The 19,954-nt window shown below is 38.5% G+C and overlaps 1 protein-coding gene across 2 annotated transcripts in view; it reads left to right on the top strand.

The window, feature by feature from the left end:
• PTCHD4 (patched domain containing 4) overlaps positions 1 to 19,579 on the top strand; it is a 210,016-nt gene extending 190,437 nt beyond the window's left edge. For both annotated transcript variants that reach the window (XM_088831183.1, XM_055406341.2), the window contains one exon: positions 7,911 to 19,579. In XM_088831183.1, coding sequence (XP_088687309.1) covers positions 7,911 to 9,544 — 1,634 coding nt within the window. In that variant the 3' untranslated portion in view covers positions 9,545 to 19,579. The remainder of the gene's footprint in view (positions 1 to 7,910) is intronic.
• The last annotated feature ends 375 nt before the right edge of the window (positions 19,580 to 19,954 follow it).

The raw sequence follows: 19,954 nt of genomic DNA, 5'->3' as shown, positions 1-19,954 counted from the left end.
CGTGCAGCCAAAAATAAATAAATACAAATTTTTAAAAAAGGAGCAGCAGCAATCAATCCTACCAGTCTCGATGAAAGGATGTTTGGTCTGTTTTGTTTTGGACAATGTTTGCATTTGGTCTGTGCTCAATCATGATTATGGAGTGGTCTTATTTTGTTTCAATCTATCCCCAGTCACCAAGTGATCCTGTCTGATGTGGTTTTTTTGCCAGACCATCTGTGGGCAACTGGACAACACTAAACCTAGCTGTGAGGGCCCGACCAGTTCCAGACAACAATAAGACCTACTTGACAGAATCCGGCTATCAGGGCTGCTTTTCCCTTTCTCAAAAAGATATTCCTTTTGTAAAACTGGCAGACAGAGAAAGCATTGGGAAGAAAGTGAGAAGCTTCCTGGGAATTTTTTTTCTCCCAGAATGGGAATACCAGCGTTAGGGAGAGACTAAGAAAGCAAGCCACCATGTACATGCTGGCTCTGCTGTGGAGTTCAGCTCTTGGCAGCGCTGAGTTCCTGCAGCAAGGAAATCTGAAAAGATAAACTCAGAGTTGCCCTCAAAAGCCACCTCAGCTCTGGTGGGAAAGAGTTAGGAATCAGTTTGCATTCAGAAGCTGGCGTGCGTGTGTGTTAAGTCGATTCAGTTGTGTTTGACTCTTTGCAACCCTATGGACTATAGCCCCCCAGACTCCTCTGTCCATGCGATTCTCCAGACCAGAATACTGGGGTGGGTTGCCATTCCCTCCTCCTTCAGAAGCTGGCATTCCAAGTCAAATGGCACATAGCTTAGAAGGCTCACATAGCTTAGAAGCCCAATAAAAAATCAAAATGAAGCAGGGAGCTCAAAGACGGTGCTCTGGGACAACCCAGAGGGATGGGGTGGAGAGGGAGTGGGAGTGGGGTTCAGCATGGGGGGACACATGTGCACCCATGGCTAATTCATTTCAATGTATGGCAAAAACCACAGCATTGTAAAGTAATTACCCTCTAATTAAAATAAATTAATTAATTTTTTTTAATCAAAATACTTTTCCACCAGAGTTCAATGGTGATTTCCACAAACACAACTGCTGAACACATAGTTAACCAAAGCAGAAATAACTGCTCAGGGAAAGTAGAAAGCTTTCTCTGGAGTGAGTCGTGAGGAGTATTATTTTTAACTTCTATTTTTTTTTATTTTTTCTTATGTTGTTGCAATAGATGTCACACTCTCATGACCTGCTGCGGGCTTACCATGTTCAAGTGAAAGGGTTAGACCCACAAGTTTATCTTCAGAACGGAATTAGGAAGAATCAGAAATCCACTAAGAAGTGTATTAGAGCCATAAATATATCAAAGAGAACCCCAGTAATTGGGTCAGTTACAATTAGTTCTGATTGGATTTTATCCTTGCTAAAACTGTTTTCTTTGGAATTCTTGATTTTGGAGAGATTGGGTTTGGGATTAAAATGGCAACTGTAAAACTTGTACTAGATTTACAAAAGAAAATCATTAGTTTAAAAGAAGTCACTTGCAGTCTAGCCATGAACCAAAGAGAATGTCCTGTGGCAGTGTCAGGTTGTAGTGTAAAAGTTTACACTGGGAGTGCAAGAGTGGAGAGAAATGTTGTAAAATGTGGGTTGGAGTCAGTTTTCAGAGAAGATCCATCTCACTATAGAAGTCATGTTTATTTGTTATAGAGTGATTGCTTGGGGTTCAGATGGGATTATAATCAGCCCTGAATATTGTTCACCTCACCTAGGACTGAAATGAGTTGTGTTTGGTGGCAAAAATCTATTTTTTAAAATTTTAATCTGTTAAAATATTTCCTCTGGCTGACCTGCACTGCCATGAGTAAAGATAAGAAATACATACTCTTCATTTTGTCATTTCTCAATTGTGAGTAGCAGAATTTATTAAATTATTGTTAAACATGATATGTGAGCAAGCATCCAGCTAAGTTTTCCTGGTTATTGCACAATCCTTCCATTTTCCTTCATTTAGAAAGAGGACTCCCCAACGACATCCCTGAAGAATGTTGGAATATTCAGCACACACATACACATGCAAATATTTTATTTGTATTCATTTCCATCCTTGCATTGTTCTCTCAGTTCCAATTCTGTCCAAATCATTTCTACTCCTAAGAGTTCTCTCTCTTTTCTTTCATGAAACTTTATCAAAATAAATGTCGGCTATCTAATAATGACCCAGGTGAGACAGATACTTGTTATTTTATTCTAATATAGTTTGATTTTTTTTTTCTCTTGGCAGAGATAATTATAAATGTTAAAAACACAACTACCTTCCTTTAATTTATAAGTGTTGTGCCTTTCTTCATGTTATTCCATCAGTCTAGACCACCATTGGCATCGTCCTCTGCCTACTAACACCCTTAGGGGCTTTCCCTGATCTCTCATTGAGAATCAGCTGTATTTTCACAGTTCACGGCATACATCTCTACTTAACAAGAGTGCAAGCCTTCCTTTCATAGTCTGCAAGTTAGCCACTTGCATATTAGCTGCTTTCACCACTCAAGAACACGAACACTGTTGTTCATAAAGCAAACTGAGACCTTAGCTGAGGATTAAGGATTTTGGTGGGAATGAGACAAAAGCAAAGAACTGTTAGGACTAGGGTACCAGGGAGCAATATAATGAAATTAGTGCACATCGTTGTTCAGTGGGGCAAGTCACACTTGTGTGTATTTCATGCATCATCCCCTCAGATGGTCTTTTTAGTAGATACCAGTATTTTAGTTTCAGGTAAGTTGTTTGAACTGAAATAGGACTCTCAGAATACGGGTGAAAATATAGTGAATATGACCCTTTTTAAAAGCTACGGTGACAGGGATTCTTTCAGGTGAGCAGATATTCAAAAAATGACTCTAGCCTCAGAATGAAAACCAGTTAAGAAACTAAGTTAGAAAACAGGATCCCTGTTGTTAACAGGCCAACTGGACAGAGCAACAACATAATTCCAAACCCTAATCTCTCCTTGTAGGAGCCACGTTCTGTGAAATCATTAAACAGTTTTTCGTCTGGATAGATGGAAGGGTGGGTAGGTGGATGGATGGATAGGTTAGACAGACAGATAAGATTAATACGTACATACATACATAGATAAAATAAATGCATAAAATTTTCAGCAGCAGTTATCTGTGTTTTGGGACTTTGAGGGTTTTTTTTCACCATTTTCTTTCCATTTTCCCCAATTTTTTTATGGAAATATGTCTTACTTTTATAGTCAGAAAAAGGTGATTAAAACATATGTGTCTATGGTAATACTGTTTTTTCATTTGACTAAACCAGTAATTCTCAGTGGGGGGGGGGCAATTTTGTCCCCCAAATAACCTTTGGCAACGTCTGGAGACACGTTTGATTGTCACAACTAAAGAGCACGCTCTGGCATCTAGTGGGTGGAGGTCAGGTACGCTTCTAGACATCCTACAACATGTACAATGGTTTCTAAAGTTCTTATGTTTTAGAAAATATAATCACTGTCTCTACCCGAGTAAAAACGACTTCTGAACTGACAGATATTGGAAAAGATTGTGTTTTTTGTTTACCTTTAAGTTTTACATAATTGACTAGCAAGATCCTCGTGTCTTAAATTCTGATAAATATATATTGGGTTGAGTTGAATTTAAAGTGCATAGTTCTTTTGAACACAATTAATATAGATACAAAGATGCATTGTAAATTTTTGAATTAATAATTAAGAAGTATATTTCTCTAGACCGATCTAGAATCAAGAATTCAGTTCAGTTCAGTTCAGTCACTCAGTCATGTCCGACTCTCCACAACCCTATGAATCACAGCACGCCAGGCCTCCCTGTCCATCACCAACTCCCGGAGTTCACTCAAACTCATGTCCACAGAGTCAGTGATGCCATCCAGCCATTTCATTTTCTGTCGTCCCCTTCTCCTCCCGCCCCCAACCTTTCCTAGCATCAGAGTCTTTTCCAATGAGTCAACCCGTCGCATGAGGTGGCCAAAGTATTGCAGTTTCAGCTTTAGCATCAGTCCTTCCAATGAACACCCAAGATTGATCTCCTTTAGAATGGACTGGTTGGATCTCCTTTAAGGTTGATTTAATTCAGTAGGAGGTTAGTGAGCATCTATCACTTTTCAGACATTCTGCAGAGTATAAAAGTAGCATAAAAAGCATTCCCTGACCTTGAAGAATTTGCAATGTAACCAAAAAGATAGAACATGTCCTGAGAAAATCATTTTGTTCCAGAGCAAAACAACACATGTTTGAGTGCCAAAATGAGTAGCAAATTAGTGAAATGGGAGTTTAAGAAACAGAAAAAAAGTCAGTAAGTCTGGAATTGTCAGAAATGGCTATAAGACAAAGAAGAGAATTGGACTAGCAGACTGATGGGTAGAATTTCAACATAAGCAGCAATCAGGGGACGGTATTGAAAGGCAGAGAAAATAACATGAACAAAGCTTGGAAAGACTGATCATAGGCAGGTTGATAAGGAGTCAGAGACCTACCTGGCTGAACAGGTAGTAGATTCAAACTGCAGTTCAAAAATAATTATGGTGAAACCTATTTAATTATGGTGAAAATCAAATAAGTATTATTAGGAATACTCTGCAGAGTCAAGTAATAAAGAGAAAAACAAATATCATATATTAAGGTATATATGTGGGGTCTAGAAAATGGTATAGATGATCCTATTTGCAAAGCAGAAATAAGGACACAAACATAGAACAAATATGTGGTTAACAAGGGGGAAAGCAGGTGGTGGGAGGAACTGGGAGATGGGGATTGACATATATACTCTATCGATACTATGTATAAAATAGATAACTAATGAGAACATACTGTATAGCTCTGGGAACTTTACTTAATGCACTGTGGTGACTTGAATGGGAACAAAGTCCAAAAGTGAGGAAATACATGTATATGTACGGCTGATTCATTTTGCTGTATAGTAGAAACTAATGACTCAAATGGTTAAGAGTCCGCCTGCAGTGCAAGAGACCTGGGTTCAGTCCCTGGGTCAGGAAAATACCCTGGAGAAGGAAATAGCAGCAACCCACTCCACTATTCTTGCCTGGGAAATCCCATGGACGGAGGTGTCTGGCAGGTTGGGGTCACAAAAGTCAGACATGACTTAGTGACTAAACAGCAACAATACAACATTGTGAAGCAACCGTACTCCAATAAAAATTAAGAAAAAATGAAAACCTTGTAAAATATCTAAACCTGTGAGTGGGATAAACATGCTATCCCCAAAGTTGTGTTTTCAGTCTTCATCACAGAGTGATTATTTGACCTCAAAGGAGTTAGCTTCATCTTCCCACACGTACAGACCTTTCTACTATATAAAGCAACAACCTGGCCTACATAATGTACCTAATATTCCATAAAAATGGCCAAAAGCAGAGACAAGCCAGATTTAGCCATAGCCTCAGGTAGCATTTTCCCCACTGTGACTCCAAAGATAGCAAGAGTCCCCATTTCAGAAGAGAAGTCCTCTAATTAAAGAATGATTTTAATTACTTTAACTAATATCCTAATATTATGTTTTTGTCAAGAGAATCAGAGAATAAGTATTCCATTGGTCAAGGAGTCTTACAGAAGATAGAAATGAATAATTAATGTTGTTCAGAATTGTTAAACTTAATTCAGTATACATAGATGTAGAGCTAGTAATTAGTTTCAAGAAAAAATAGATCATTGGCTCAAAAAAAAAAAACTTGCCTTATACTTAAATGTACTCTTCAAAACCCTAATCATTGGGATAAACTTATCTTTCCTGACTGGAGACCCTGAAGAAATAACATTGGAGAATGAATAGGTTTTATACTGTGGACAAAAGTAACTCCAATGCAGTAACAATTGATAATTAATAAAAAAGAATTCCCAAGAAGAATCAACCAATGTGTCTTTAAAATAAAAAATCAGCATTTATACGGTTAAACCTATACATGCTGTAGTCCAATTAACTATAAAATGAGAATTCTTCAGTTCAGTTCAGTTCAATTCAGTCACTCAGTCGTGTCTGACTCTTTGCGACCTCATGAATCACAGCACGCCAGGCTTCCCTGTCCATCACCAACTCCTGGAGTTCACTCAAACTCATGTCCATCGAGTCGGTGATGCCATCCAGCCATTTCATTCTCTGTTGTCCCCTTCTCCTCCTGCCCCCAAACTTTCCCAGCATCAGGGTCTTTTCCAGTGAGTCAACTCGTCACATGAGGTGGCCAAAGTATTGGAGTTCCATAAAAGAGGTTTTGGTAAATGTGAACTTACCTATAAAGTTTTGTTGGCTGGGAAAATGTTTAGCTGCATATAATAACCTCAATTACAGTGGCTTAACCAAACAGAGATTTTGTTTTCATTAAAAATAGTTCAAGAGGAAAGTGGCCTTGGTTCTTATTGATGGCTTCACAATACCATTTAGGACAAAGGTCCCTCTGATTTTCTAATAAACATCCTTAGACGACTTCCAATTGCATTGTACTGCCCAGAAGTGCATCAAGTGAACCACCCCTAGCTGAAAGGTAGGCTGAGAAATACAGTTTTTAATTGTGTGCATTGCAGGTCCAAATAAAACTAAAAAACAAGTAGAAGCATTATAAAAACCAATTAGCATCTCTTTTCAACAACACAAAATCAGTGATTATGCTAAGACCCTAACCATTACAATAGGTTTGTTAAAACACTGCTAAGTGAATTGGGTAAAACATAGCTCCAATATCCAGGTGCCACACAAGTCTGTTTTCTAGGATTGCTTAAACTAGGTCATTTTGTGCCTTTAAACTACATTTCTCTCTAATGAATTTCTTGGAGAACAGCCCAAGCACAGCTTGTATCCATTCAGAGAGAATGTTTGTGTGTAGTTGATGATCCTACAAGAGTAAGAGTGATCCATGAAGATTTCCAGTCAGTCAGAAAGTTTCCAGTTGTTATTCCTGGGTGATAACTGACAGAGCTAATCCAGAGAAGTGAAAAAAAGGGTTAATTGAAGATATGGTATCATACTTTTGTTTTCCCAACTGCTTTCTCTCTGTTATTTTAGTAAAGAAGCAAGTCGTGGTATCTTAAGAACTGTCAAGCTCCTAAAAAAAAAAAAGTTCAGTATCTAACTGTATCTGGCACATAATAGGAATAGTTCTTGAATAAACCTTTTATCTGTTTACCCTTATCAAAATGTGTACAGAAACTGGTTAAAAAGAAGCATTCTCCATCCACATTAATGGAGCAGTCAAACATTTATTCATCACTCACTCTTTGTGAATAAAAGCTCTCTGAGGAACTGCTTGATATGATCTCTCCCCAAGAAGGTCTTATTCTGTATTTTGTGTGACCTGGCAGATTTTTTCTGACTCACATCCAATGTTAATTAATCAAATCTATAGGAATTGATTTCTAAGCTATTTGGCTATCAAGCAGATTATTAACATTGTAAAATCAATTTAAAGCCATTTTCAAGTGTTTAAAATCCCCTTATAATTTCCCAAATCAGCATATAAGTCAGTTTGAGATGGAGGTTGGGGACTATCAGTCAATATATCAGTTGATCAAGCACTGAATTTATGTTGAGCAGCTTTTGAAGATGGGTGAATAACAGCCCCTGCCCTTGATGACTTATGATCTATTTAGAGAGACAATATGTGTGCAGGAGGGAAATCATGAAATAGTGTGACATTGCATTTATAATTTGTCAAATTAATAGAAGAGACAATAAATGATTCTTTTTTCCCAGAATACCGATTAGTTTGGACTTGACTAAAGTAGAAACATGAATCAAATATACCCTAGTGTGTAACTGAAATTTGAGACCTTGATAGGAGAATCACAGCACTTTGAAGATTAGAGTGTGACATACTGGTTAGCATAGATAAGCTATAAAGAATTCACTTGAACCATAGGAGGCAATGAAAACAATTGTTCTTTTCCTTCTCTCTCTAAATTAGGTCATGGAACGAAAGGAGTATTTGAGCTTCTATCTGGATGGCGGAGAACCAAAGAGAATTTGCCCTTCAAAGACAGGGTAGCAGATGCTTATTCGGATGTGATGGTGACCTACACCATGACCAGCTCCCTGTACTTTATCACCTTTGGCATGGGTGCCAGCCCATTCACCAACATAGAGGCTGTGAAGGTCTTCTGTCAGAACATGTGTGTCTCCATTCTGTTGAACTACTTCTACATTTTCTCCTTCTTTGGCTCCTGTCTGGTCTTTGCTGGCCAACTAGAGCAAAACCGCTACCACAGCATCTTTTGCTGTAAGATCCCTTCTGCAGAATACCTGGACCGCAAGCCTGTGTGGTTCCAGACAGTGATGAGTGATGGACATCAACAGACATCCCATCACGAGACGAACCCCTACCAGCACCACTTTATTCAGCACTTCCTCCGTGAACATTACAATGAATGGATTACCAATATCTACGTGAAGCCATTTGTGGTCATCCTCTATCTCATCTACGCCTCCTTCTCCTTCATGGGGTGCTTGCAGATCAGTGATGGAGCCAACATCATCAATCTACTAGCCAGCGATTCCCCAAGCGTTTCTTATGCCATGGTTCAGCAGAAATATTTCAGCAACTACAGCCCTGTGATAGGATTCTACATCTACGAGCCCCTCGAGTACTGGAACAACAGTGTCCAGGACGACCTTCGGAGACTCTGTAGTGGGTTCACTGCAGTGTCCTGGGTGGAGCAGTATTACCAGTTCCTGAAAGTGAGCAACATCAGTGCCAATAACAAGAGTGACTTTATCAGTGTCCTACAAAGTTCATTTTTAAAAAAGCCAGAATTCCAGCATTTTCGAAACGATATCATCTTCTCCAAGGCAGGAGATGAAAACAACATCATTGCTTCCCGTTTGTATCTGGTGGCCCGGACAAGCAGAGACAAGCAGAAGGAAGTCATAGAAGTGCTGGAAAAGTTGAGGCCTCTGTCCTTGTCAAAGAGCATCCGGTTCATCGTGTTCAACCCCTCCTTCGTGTTCATGGACCATTACAGCTTATCTGTCACCGTGCCTGTTCTGATTGCAGGCTTCGGTGTCCTCCTGGTGTTAATCCTGACTTTTTTCCTAGTGATCCACCCTCTGGGAAACTTCTGGCTAATTCTTAGCGTCACCTCAATTGAGCTGGGCGTTCTGGGCTTAATGACACTATGGAACGTCGACATGGATTGCATTTCTATCTTGTGCCTTATCTACACTTTCAATTTCGCCATTGACCACTGTGCACCACTGCTTTACACGTTTGTATTAGCAACTGAGCACACCCGAACACAATGTATAAAAAGCTCCCTTCAAGAGCATGGGACAGCCATTTTGCAAAATGTTACTTCTTTTCTTATTGGGTTGGTCCCCCTCCTATTTGTGCCTTCGAACCTGACCTTCACACTGTTCAAATGCTTGCTGCTCACCGGGAGTTGCACACTTCTGCACTGTTTTGTTATCTTACCTGTGTTCCTAACCTTTTTCCCCCCTTCTAAAAAGCACCACAAGAAAAAGAAACGTGCCAAACGAAAGGAGAGAGAGGAAATCGAATGCATAGAAATTCAAGAGAACCCTGATCACGTCACTACCGTCTGAAGGGTGTAGACCTATGGATTCCTTTTCTTCTCCAGTATTGCACAATGATGCAGGGCCGATAAAGCTCAGACCTCAGCTGCTTGGGCTGGCCAGGGGTAACAAGGCAAGCCAGATGAAGAGTGCATTATGTATAACACGTCAAGGTGTCCACTTCCAGGGGGGCAAGAGGGACTCAAAGAAGGGTAAAAAGCTGTTTGAAACCTTGTTCTCCACTAAAGATAAGTTTCTGGATGTGATCTTAGAGCGCTTCCAAGGAACGGACAAATTGACGGAGTGTTAGAAGGCCAAAGGAACAGGCTACTTTTAAAAATAAAATGCTTAGGAGGTTTAAGTAGAGAAGATGGGGGCCTCCGAATAGCAGAGAAGACTTCAGAAATGTCAAAATTGCCGTGGCACTTTTCACATTTGTTTTTTGAATAGGTTGGTCAAAGGAAACCTATGCACTTGGGAAGTACGCATTTAATCCTGTTTAAACCAAAGGACTTCCCGACTCATTTTACGTGTACATATATATGTATATATGCCATATATACATATACTTAGATTTGTCTTTAGTGTCCATCGATGTCTGTGTGGAGGGAGGTGCCCATTTGCAGACGGGCTGGCCTTTCTTTAGAGAGCCCAATCAGCCTTAGCCAAATCTAGATAGGTTAATGGCCACTCTCCATCAGCTCAAGTGGTGCAGCAGCAAGAGCATTGTTCAACTATGCACTAGGCAAAATAAACAGATATGGCCTCATCAGATTCATACACCATGTTGTCAATCTTTGAGATTCTTGCTTTGGATGACTTTGCCAAAACATACAAAAGGCATTTGAATTAATTACCATGGGGGCAAGGTTTCAAATCTCATGTTCATGCTAAGTAGTTACTAAGGCTTTTTATTGGCTTAAAATGGTTCTCTGTATTTGGGAAGGCTGATTTAGCTGCTTTTAGGGAGCTCACCCACTGCAAATGAGCATGTATTGTCCATACAAATGTGTATAAGGATGCACAAGTGTGTGTGTGTGTGAGAGAGAGAGAAAGTCAAGGTATTCCATAGTTACGGTATTCTCATTTTAGATGGTGAAAATGTGCTGCCATGGAATATAGGTACTGAACATAGGAGAAAGGAGACGTAACTCGGAAATTTGTTACAGAATGAAATAGCGTGAATGAGCCATCACCACTCATCATGTGCCCTCAACTGGTTCTTAGTGTAAAAAAAAAAAATAATTCTAATCCTATAAAGTCTAGTGTGTTCATTGCATTAACATTTGGAACATTAACCCAGGCCACTATCACCGCAGTAGTGGTCTCTGTAACTACTGCAGTATTGTTTTGTAGCTTCTTGCGATATCATTTTTCTTATTACCTGAAAAGTGCTTGTCGGTTGGCCTGCCTCCTAGGGTGATCGTTGCTTTCCATGAGTGACATAGTAACTGTAACTGCTGCTGAATTCTCTCTCAAAAAAAGTACTGAGGTAAATGTTTTCATTGCATTAAAATTTACAACTGCTCCCCAGCAGAAAGACTCAATTCTGTTGGGTGCTTCCTTGGATGAATGCTGTGCTTCCTGTCACAGAAAATTACTAGAAAATGCCTTTTCCCATGCCAAGCAGTAAAATCAGTTAATTTTCAGGTAGGACTTCACAAATGTCCAATGATCTTAAAATCTGCTAGTCAACTCTTAACTGGAAGAGCACTACTCTCTGCCACCAACCTTGGTTGCATAATTTAAATGAATTTAGAATACTAAAATCTCTAACAAACAAACAAAAAGCTTCTGGACTCAGGTTCAGAAAAGAGATGCAAACCATTCCATTCTGATTTCAGTGTTTTTTTTAAAAAAATGAAATTGGTAGGTGAATGAAGTAATGAAACAACCAAATGAGCATACTTGTACAAATGAAGGATCTACCTGAATATTAAGGGAAAAGAGAGCTGTTTCTTTACAGTTTCTTTTTAGTTAAATGAAAAGCATTTAACTAAATTTTATTTTATTAAATGGGGAGTTTGTTTTGTCCTACCCTGAGGTTATTGAGTTTCTGTTGGAAATGATCCATGTCGTCTCGATTGTGTTCATGTGGGGAAAATAGCAATAGATGGAGTATGGAAAATAGTTGCCATGACATAAGATTATTGTTCATACATTATGTGTAAAGTCTTGTCACAGATAAGTCTAGCCTTTTGCTTCCTGAGCTGCTCTGCCAGGATGAACTGGTATTTGACACTAGCAGACCTATAGACCTTGGTCTTATATCTGAAAGGGAAGTTTTTGAGGCATTGGGTATTTCAATGGAGGAGAGGGGACTTTTTTTTCACAGTTGACTCATCATTTGTGAAGATTGGTTTTACATCTTTTTCAAAAGATGAGAGGTCATCAGCTGAGAAATTCCATTAGCTATCAGTCCATTTCTTTGTAAAATGTGCCATACTCCATTACTTTACCAACTTTTTAAAAAGCTTGCCTATTTGAGTCTTTTATTTTTTTCTTGATTACCTTAGACAATTCCACATGCAAAGAAGATTGGCAGGTTGGTTTATAAAGAAAGGATCAAGCATGCCAATTGCCAAATGCATGTGGGAATAGTGGCATAGCTACCCCACCACTGGGGCAGTTCTAATATCATGCCCCCATCATTGAGACAGTCTCTATTTGGACAGGGAAAACAGTTCTTTTTTAGGTTAGATCTTCAAGGATCAAAGCGACTAACAAAAATATAAATTTCTCATTGTTCAAGTGACTAGAGGTGTGAAATTTTGGAAGGGACATTGTCTTTTCCAGGACACCACGGTACTCTTTAGTGAACTGCAGCAATAATTTATTGAAATGGAATTTCTTGTTCTGGAAGAGTTAATATACCACACAAAATGTCCTAACTTAGTCCTTGGAAGCAATTTAAGTCTAGGAAGAATGTAGAATGTAACTGAGCATCGTCTGACCTCCCAACCTCACTGTGAAACAGACATTTCCAAGAATTCCATTCACTGAATGCCAAGATGAATCCTAAACTAGAAGATTTATCAGCAGCTGGTGTGAAACTCTTCAAGTTTTTCGAGTTTACTCCCACTGTCTTTAGTCCATTTGTGAAATATTGATGGTGTTCAAATTAGGAACTTTTCTACTTCTAGAAGACGACCTATCAAGTCCTAGAAAAGAAGAAAGCTATGAGAAAGATCTCAGATGTGTATAATATTTTATTTTGCTGAAACATGGTTTTTCCCTTAAAGTGAGAGAATTTTAAAGTTTCAAAAACCAAAGTCCAAACCCTTTCTGAATTTAAACTGGAATGTGGATTTGTTTCCTCCCACTGGAATTTAAATATGAATTACAGAGAACTGTGAGAGCGTCACTCTCCGTGATGATTACTAAAGCTTCAAAGAGGTACTCACCTAAATGACAGAAAAGATATTTGGCTAACAGTTTCTTTCTCTCTTATTCATTAAAGGTAATCATATGCCAGCTTAGACCTTGCACAAGTATTTTAAATGAAAAGTATACTTAGATGTCATCCCATGAATTCTTTCAGGGACCAGTGAACCTCTTTGAAGGTTGTGCATGAATATTCTATGAAAGAATTATCCTCCACTGTGGCTGTATCGAGTGAGTTTTCCTTTTCCATTTTATTCCTATTTATTTCCATGGATTTTTTGGTTTTACCTTGTGAGATTAGAAGAAGAATTAAGATAAATGAAGCTCCTGTGATGCCCTAATAGCCATTCTTGATTGTTGAATTCAAGAGGATGAGAGCTTTGTCCATTTTGTAATTACTCATTGCACTTTCCCATAACAAGCTGATCCTCCTAGGCTTGTGGTTAGAGCTAGGGATTAACTATTGCCATTCAGAATTCATGTATTTTTTATAAGTTGACTGTAAATATTATAATTACAGTCATATATTTTTATGACCAAATAGTTATGAATGCCTAGCACTATGCATGCATTGTTACTAATAGTACACAGACTTTGAAAGACAATATTTTCATGGTTATTGCAACTTTTAGTAAAATTCTATCACCTATTCATAAATGCCTTGTAGGTTTTGGTCCCAAGGGCCTAAAATTCACAGAAATTTCCATCCCAGGAGGAACAGTTTAAAAGCTGCCCTCCCTGGGTGTCAATGGCAGCAACCTCTTCTAGAATGTCCTCTGGAAAATCCTGGAGAGAAAGTCTGGCTTCCAGGTAAAGGACATAACAGATTTTATGTTAGTGATTAAGCACACTTGAGTGTCTTGTGTTCACTAATCTCAAAGTGAACCATATCATGCCTTGAGAATGGAATTTAGGTGTTGTCTCCTTTGAACTGGGGAACTCAGTCATTCCCTTGACCTCTTTCTAGAGGAATCCTTCTGTTCAGTCTATTTTGTTGATGTTTGCAAATGGTACTGATAATCCTTTCAAATGTGCACCTGAAAACTCTCATTTATACCAAACTAGACTTAGGAGCACTTTCATTCCCTTTAAAAACAAAAAGCAAAACAAAGCAAAGACACTTCTTGCTTTTTCTGTGTTACAAACAAAAAAATGGTGACAAATTTTATGACACTGACTCAAAACCTATCCAGCGCTGAATTGGCATGCCCTTGAAATCTCCCCATCTTCAATCTAAATATAAAACTCAGCATCATCACTGTGGCGCAGGCATTTATCCCAATCTTTTAAGCAGTGATTTGCCAAAAGGTTGTGGAGAGGGGAAATGAGCTAAATATTTTTCTTCTGGTTTGTCTTCAGAATTATGACAGCAAATGTATTTACCAAATGAGAGCAGTGAAATCATGAATGAGAGCAAAAAGCCTGTTTGCATCAGGTTCAGCACAGGAGGGACTATATATAGATATCACAACAGCAAATTGCTTTGATTTCTAAACTAAATGGCCAAGGTTTGATCCACCATCATGTTTTAGTTGGAAGGGCAAGGATGTTGTTCTGTGCTTGAAGTGTTGTGGAACTAGATCAGGCAGTAATTGAAATAAGATTGAAAGGATATTGAGAAATAATTTCTCATGCTTAAAAATTAAGATATCTATACATTGGGCAGAGAACAGGTAAGAAAATTCCATATATTTTACAGTTTAAGATACAGCACAGAGAACTTCATGGAGCCTCAAAACTATAGATTCTTAACTGCTAGCAAAGTTGAACAAATGCCAACAAACTCCATTTGAAGATTGCCTTCTCATTTGTCAGATTCATAACCTGACCTTTGCGGGTAAAGTGCTCCTGAATTTCCAAGCATGAATCAGAACCATAGATCATTTTGTGAATGAAAATGGGATACTAGCCTGCCTCCTTGAAAACAAGCTTCCAGTTAGTACCCAGATAAGCATTATCTGAGCAGGCTGTTGGCATTGCTCTGACTTTGTGCATCTTTGACATATAATGAATATTTTGTTGATGTTTTCTCTGTACTTGATTAGGTCCTCTCTGTTACTGCTAGAGAAGTTCCTTGCTTTTCTCATGATATGGAAAATGATTCAAAGAGAAAGCACATGCATGTGTATTTAGTTGGGTCCGACTTTTTGGGACACTTTGGATTGTAGCCCACCAGGCTCCTCTGTCCATGGGATTTCCCAGGCAAAAATACTGCGGTAGGTTGCCATTTCCTTCTCCAGGGGATCTTCCCGACCCAGGAAGATCCGCATTACAGGCAGATGTTTTACTCCCTGAGCCATCAAGGAAGCCCAAAAGAGAGAAGTATATAGGGTTAAAAAATCAGATACCGGAATAGTATAGCTGACTAGTCTACAGATAATATAAAATATCTTCTGCAGCTCTAAAGATGTTGTCAAGATCAAATGGGCTTACACCTTCAATTGCAAAGTTCTAAAAGTTAGATTTTTTTTAATATAACAAAGTATTTATTAAAAATTATTGCTAATTTTTCACTTTTATAAATTATGTAAAGTCAGTCCCTACTATTTTTCCCAGCTGAAGTTTTCCCTAAGAAAGTTCTTATGGGTCATACTGTTTATGAAGTCTTAAAAATCAGAAGGAAACTTTAGAAACAAAAAGAAAAGAACACCTACTGGTTACGTGTGGTTCCTGCTCCATGTCGCATTTCACTTATCTGAACTGGGGTCTTTAGAAGTCACGTGTCACTGTGTTCTGACTTCCCATGTGGCTAATGGCATGGCCATATAGTATAGCATGGCTTCACTTCCCTCTATTTCTATAGTCATTAGAGCAACTGCATTACACGAAGGGCTCTGTCAACCAGTGGAGAAATAAGAACTTTAATGTTTTGGACTATTTCATTGAAGAATATCCTAGGAGGAGCTAGAAAGACTGCCATCAGTAAGGGATAAGGGAATGTTATTATAAATGTGTCACCTTTCAGTCTTGTATAAATTTATTAACTTGGATTTTTGTACAGCCAACCTGCAGTGTGTTGTGGGGAACATTTAAGTTATTTCATGTAAAACAGTCAACAGAATCTCTCCCTGGAAACTGAAATAGTAATACCTTCCGTCATTCTATTAGGTTGATTCACTGGTTACTGGTAGACACAAGAGAGTTGGAAGAAAACCAAACTATCATATTTCTATATGCTCTGCTGTGATATGCGGCATCCCTTTTGAGGGAGAGTCAGGAGATTCTGGCACCTTTTTTCCTCAAACATAAAATATGCTAGATGCTGATAAATTAGACTTTAAACTCACCAGTGCAAGTTATCTCAAAGTTTTAGCAGAGTTTAAGCAACAATTTTATTATACTTTCCTATCAATTATGCATATTTTTCAGCAATAGATTTTCTTGCTCTTAAATAGGAAATCTGTCTCAGTTGAAAAGGGCAGCGATCTCTCCAAGCTACCTCAAAAGGGTACTAAAAGACAAAATGGCAGGCAACCTTTGATTAAATGGCAGTATGTTAAAGCCACAAAGCAATATTATTTGTCAGCTCTTCTTGATGCTCTTTTACTTTGGAAATTTAGACTAGACTGAATGTGAAAGGAATACCCTGTGTGCAGTTTTAGGTGTGCATTCTGATTAACAATATTCATTTATGTGAAATCTCTCAGGACTGTTGTCTGGTATCTCTCTGCAGACATCTCAAAACATGGTTCAGAAACAGAACAGACTGACATTGCCTATGAGGCAGTGGTCCACACAGTGAGGTGCACAGTCAAATAATCTGTGAAATCTTCAGTAAAAAATCCAAGTACCCTTCTTATCAATGGAGGGAAACTCTTGTTTGTTTGCCCTAAGCAAGCAGAAAGAGACGAAGTTGCCAGTATTTGGCACTGTACTTAGGTTTTCTTTTTCACTAGATGCCATTACTATTATTTTTAGCTAAATTGGGGTTCCGAAACGTAAGTCACTTCTGGAAACATAAGAAGCAGTGAAAAGAAAACTGTTAGTAAGAAACACTCTCCACTCACGCATAGGCAATTTGTAGGAATGAGAGTTAACATCGAGCACTTTTATTTCCTTTCTTTTCCTAAAACAAAAACCACTTGCTCTTAATCCTAGCTAATCAAATGCTCATTTCTGTAACAAAATAAAGGATAATGATAGAAAGTGTGAAATTGTGAGACTCTAATGTCTTATCTAGATACTTATCTAATGGCAAACCAGCATTTTCAGACATATTTCTCTGTAAGAGCATTCTTTTAATATTCTGTGACATATAGATTCATGCCACCTCTTGTTCATGAAAACAACCTCACTTATCACTTCTAAAATAGTGCAAATAAACTAATAAGCCATTTAAAGCTCTCTTCTCTGTAATTCTGTATATTGGGCTCTAAAACTAAAACTCCTTATTGAGGAAAGTTTAAAAAAGAATTGTGAACAAAACCATCAATGTCAAAAAAAAAAAAATGTATATTTCCTAAGTTATATTCTCACCCCAACATATCTTCAAAATCGGGAACTGCCTGAATGCCGAGTTTTTAAATCTCACTAAGAAGCAAGAATTTCCATGTGAGTCCTTCAAAAGTCTCCAAATTTCCTGAATTTGGTCTGTCATCAAAATTTATCTCAGTTCTATCTAAGCAAAAAAATAATTTATAAACAGATTTTTTCTGACTATAATAAAAATAAAGAAATAGCAAATTATTCCCCATAGGTTTGGGTGTACAAACATATATTTACTAATCTAACTCAATCAAAGGAAATTATGTTGGAAATGTTCCCTTGTTTATTTCATTGTTTTCATACTTTGTGCACAGAGATATAATTTTAATTTTCTCAAGATTACTTTGTTTAGGAACTGTGTGATCTAAAGTCTAAAGGTAAAAATCTTAAGAAAAATAACACAGTCTTAGCTACTTGCAAATATGTCATCTCAGTTATATTTATTATAATACCAGTAGGCGAAGTTATTCATAGTATTTCTGGCTATGTTGACCTTTTATTTTAAAAACAACAAAAGTCTGGCTCCATTAGTCATAATAAGGAACAGTTAGCATATTAAGATAGTGATAGATGATACAGGTGCTTACTCTTTTGTTATGAGGGTCCGTTAACTTTACCAGTTCTTTCTAGATCACAGTCTCACATGCTTCTAACTAGGATATTCGGAGATTCACTTTCTTCACTTTCATTTCTAATTGCTAATATTAAATGCCCCACAGAATGTCAGGTTCTATGACCTCTTCCTCTAACCTCAGTGAGATCCTTGGGCTCCCTATTCTTTAGAGAAAGATTCTTCTAGGCTAGGAATTAAACTTCTTAAATATAACATCCCATGACATCATAGTGTAACATAACAATCTATACTTTTTCAATCTTTTATTGAATTACAGGTTAAAAATTATAAAATTTACCCTTTAAAAATACAATACATGCATTTAAAATAATACCATGATAGTATATATCAAAGATTCTTACTTGGTTAGGCTAAGGTTTGAAGCAAACACAAGATACCTTGGCATTCTTGAAACATATATTTTATAAATCTCTAAGTTTACAAATATCTTATGTAGTGTATAAATCACTGAAGTGTTACTGAAATAGATGGCCTTTCTGTGCATGCTTCCATGCATGCTAAGTCACTTCAGTCGTGTCCAACTCTTTGCAACCCTATGCAATGTAGTCCCCCCGGCTCCTCTGTCCATGGGATTCTCCAGGCAAAATTACTGGAGTGGGTTGCCATGCCCTTCTGCAGTGGATTTTCCCCACCCAGGGACTGAACCCACACCTCATGTCTCCTGCAATGGCAGGCACTTTCTTTACCACTAGCACCACCTGGGAAGCCAGATGGCCTTTCAGTTCAGTTCAGTTCAGTTCAGTCGCTCAGTCGTGTCCGACTCTCCGCGACCCCATGAATCACAGCACGCCAGGCCTCCCTGTCCATCACCAACTCCCGGAGTTCACTCAAACTCATGTCCACAGAGTCCGTGATGCCATCCAGCCATCTCCTTCTCCGTCGTCCCCTTCTCCTCCCGCCCCCAACCTTTCCCAGCATCAGAGTCTTTTCCAGTGAGTCAACTCGTCACATGAGGTGGCCAAAGTATTGCAGTTTCAGCTTTAGTATCAGTCTCTCCAATGAACAACCAGGATTGATCTCCTCCAGAATGGACTGGTTGGATCTCCTTGCAGTATAAGGGACTCTCAAGAGTCTTCTCCAACACCACAGTTCAAAAGCATCGATTCTTCGGCGGTCAGCCTTCTTCACAGTCCAACTCTCACATCCATACATGACCACGGGAAAAACCATTGCCTTGACTAGACGGACCTTGGTTGGCAAAGTAATGTCTCTGCTTTTTAATATACTATCAAGGTTGGTCATAACTTTCCTACCAAGGAGCAAGCGTCTTTTAATTTCATGGCTGCAATCAGCATCTGTAGTGATTTTGGAGCCCAAAAAAATAAAGTCTGACACTGTTTCCACTGTTTTTCCATCTATTTCCCATGAAGTGATGGGACCAGATGCCATGATCTTTGTTTTCTGAATGTTGAGCTTCAAGCCAACCTTTTCACTCTCCTCTTTCACTTTCATCAAGAGGCTTTTGAGTTCCTCTTCACTTTCTGCCATAAGGGTAGTGTCATCTGCATATCTGAGGTTATTGATATTTCTCCCGGCAATCTTGATTCCAGCTTGTGCTTCTTCCAGCCCAGCGTTCCTCATGATGTACTCTGCATATAAGTTAAATAAGCAAGGTGACAATATACAACCTTGACGTACACCTTTTCCTATTTGGAACCAGTCTGTTGTTCCATGTCCAGTTCTAACAGTTGCTTCCTGACCTGCATACAGGTTTCTCAAGAGGCAGGTCAGGTGGTCTGGGATTCCCATCTCTTTCAGAATGTTCCACAGTTTATTGTGATCCACACAGTCAAAGGCTTTGGCATAGTCAATAAAGCAGAAATAGATGTTTTTCTGAAACTCTCTTGCTTTCTCCATGATCCAGCGGATGTTGGCAATAAAGATCCCTAATAATTGTATTAACTTGAAATCTAAAGTAATTTATCATCAGTTCAAAA

This window comes from Moschus berezovskii, chromosome 23, assembly GCF_049115385.1.
Source record: "Moschus berezovskii isolate FMDL1 chromosome 23, NW_MosBer_1.0, whole genome shotgun sequence".
Classification (NCBI taxonomy): domain Eukaryota; kingdom Metazoa; phylum Chordata; class Mammalia; order Artiodactyla; family Moschidae; genus Moschus; species Moschus berezovskii.
Note: the sequence above shows the minus strand (reverse complement) of the source record. Positions and strands in the feature narration are given on the sequence as shown.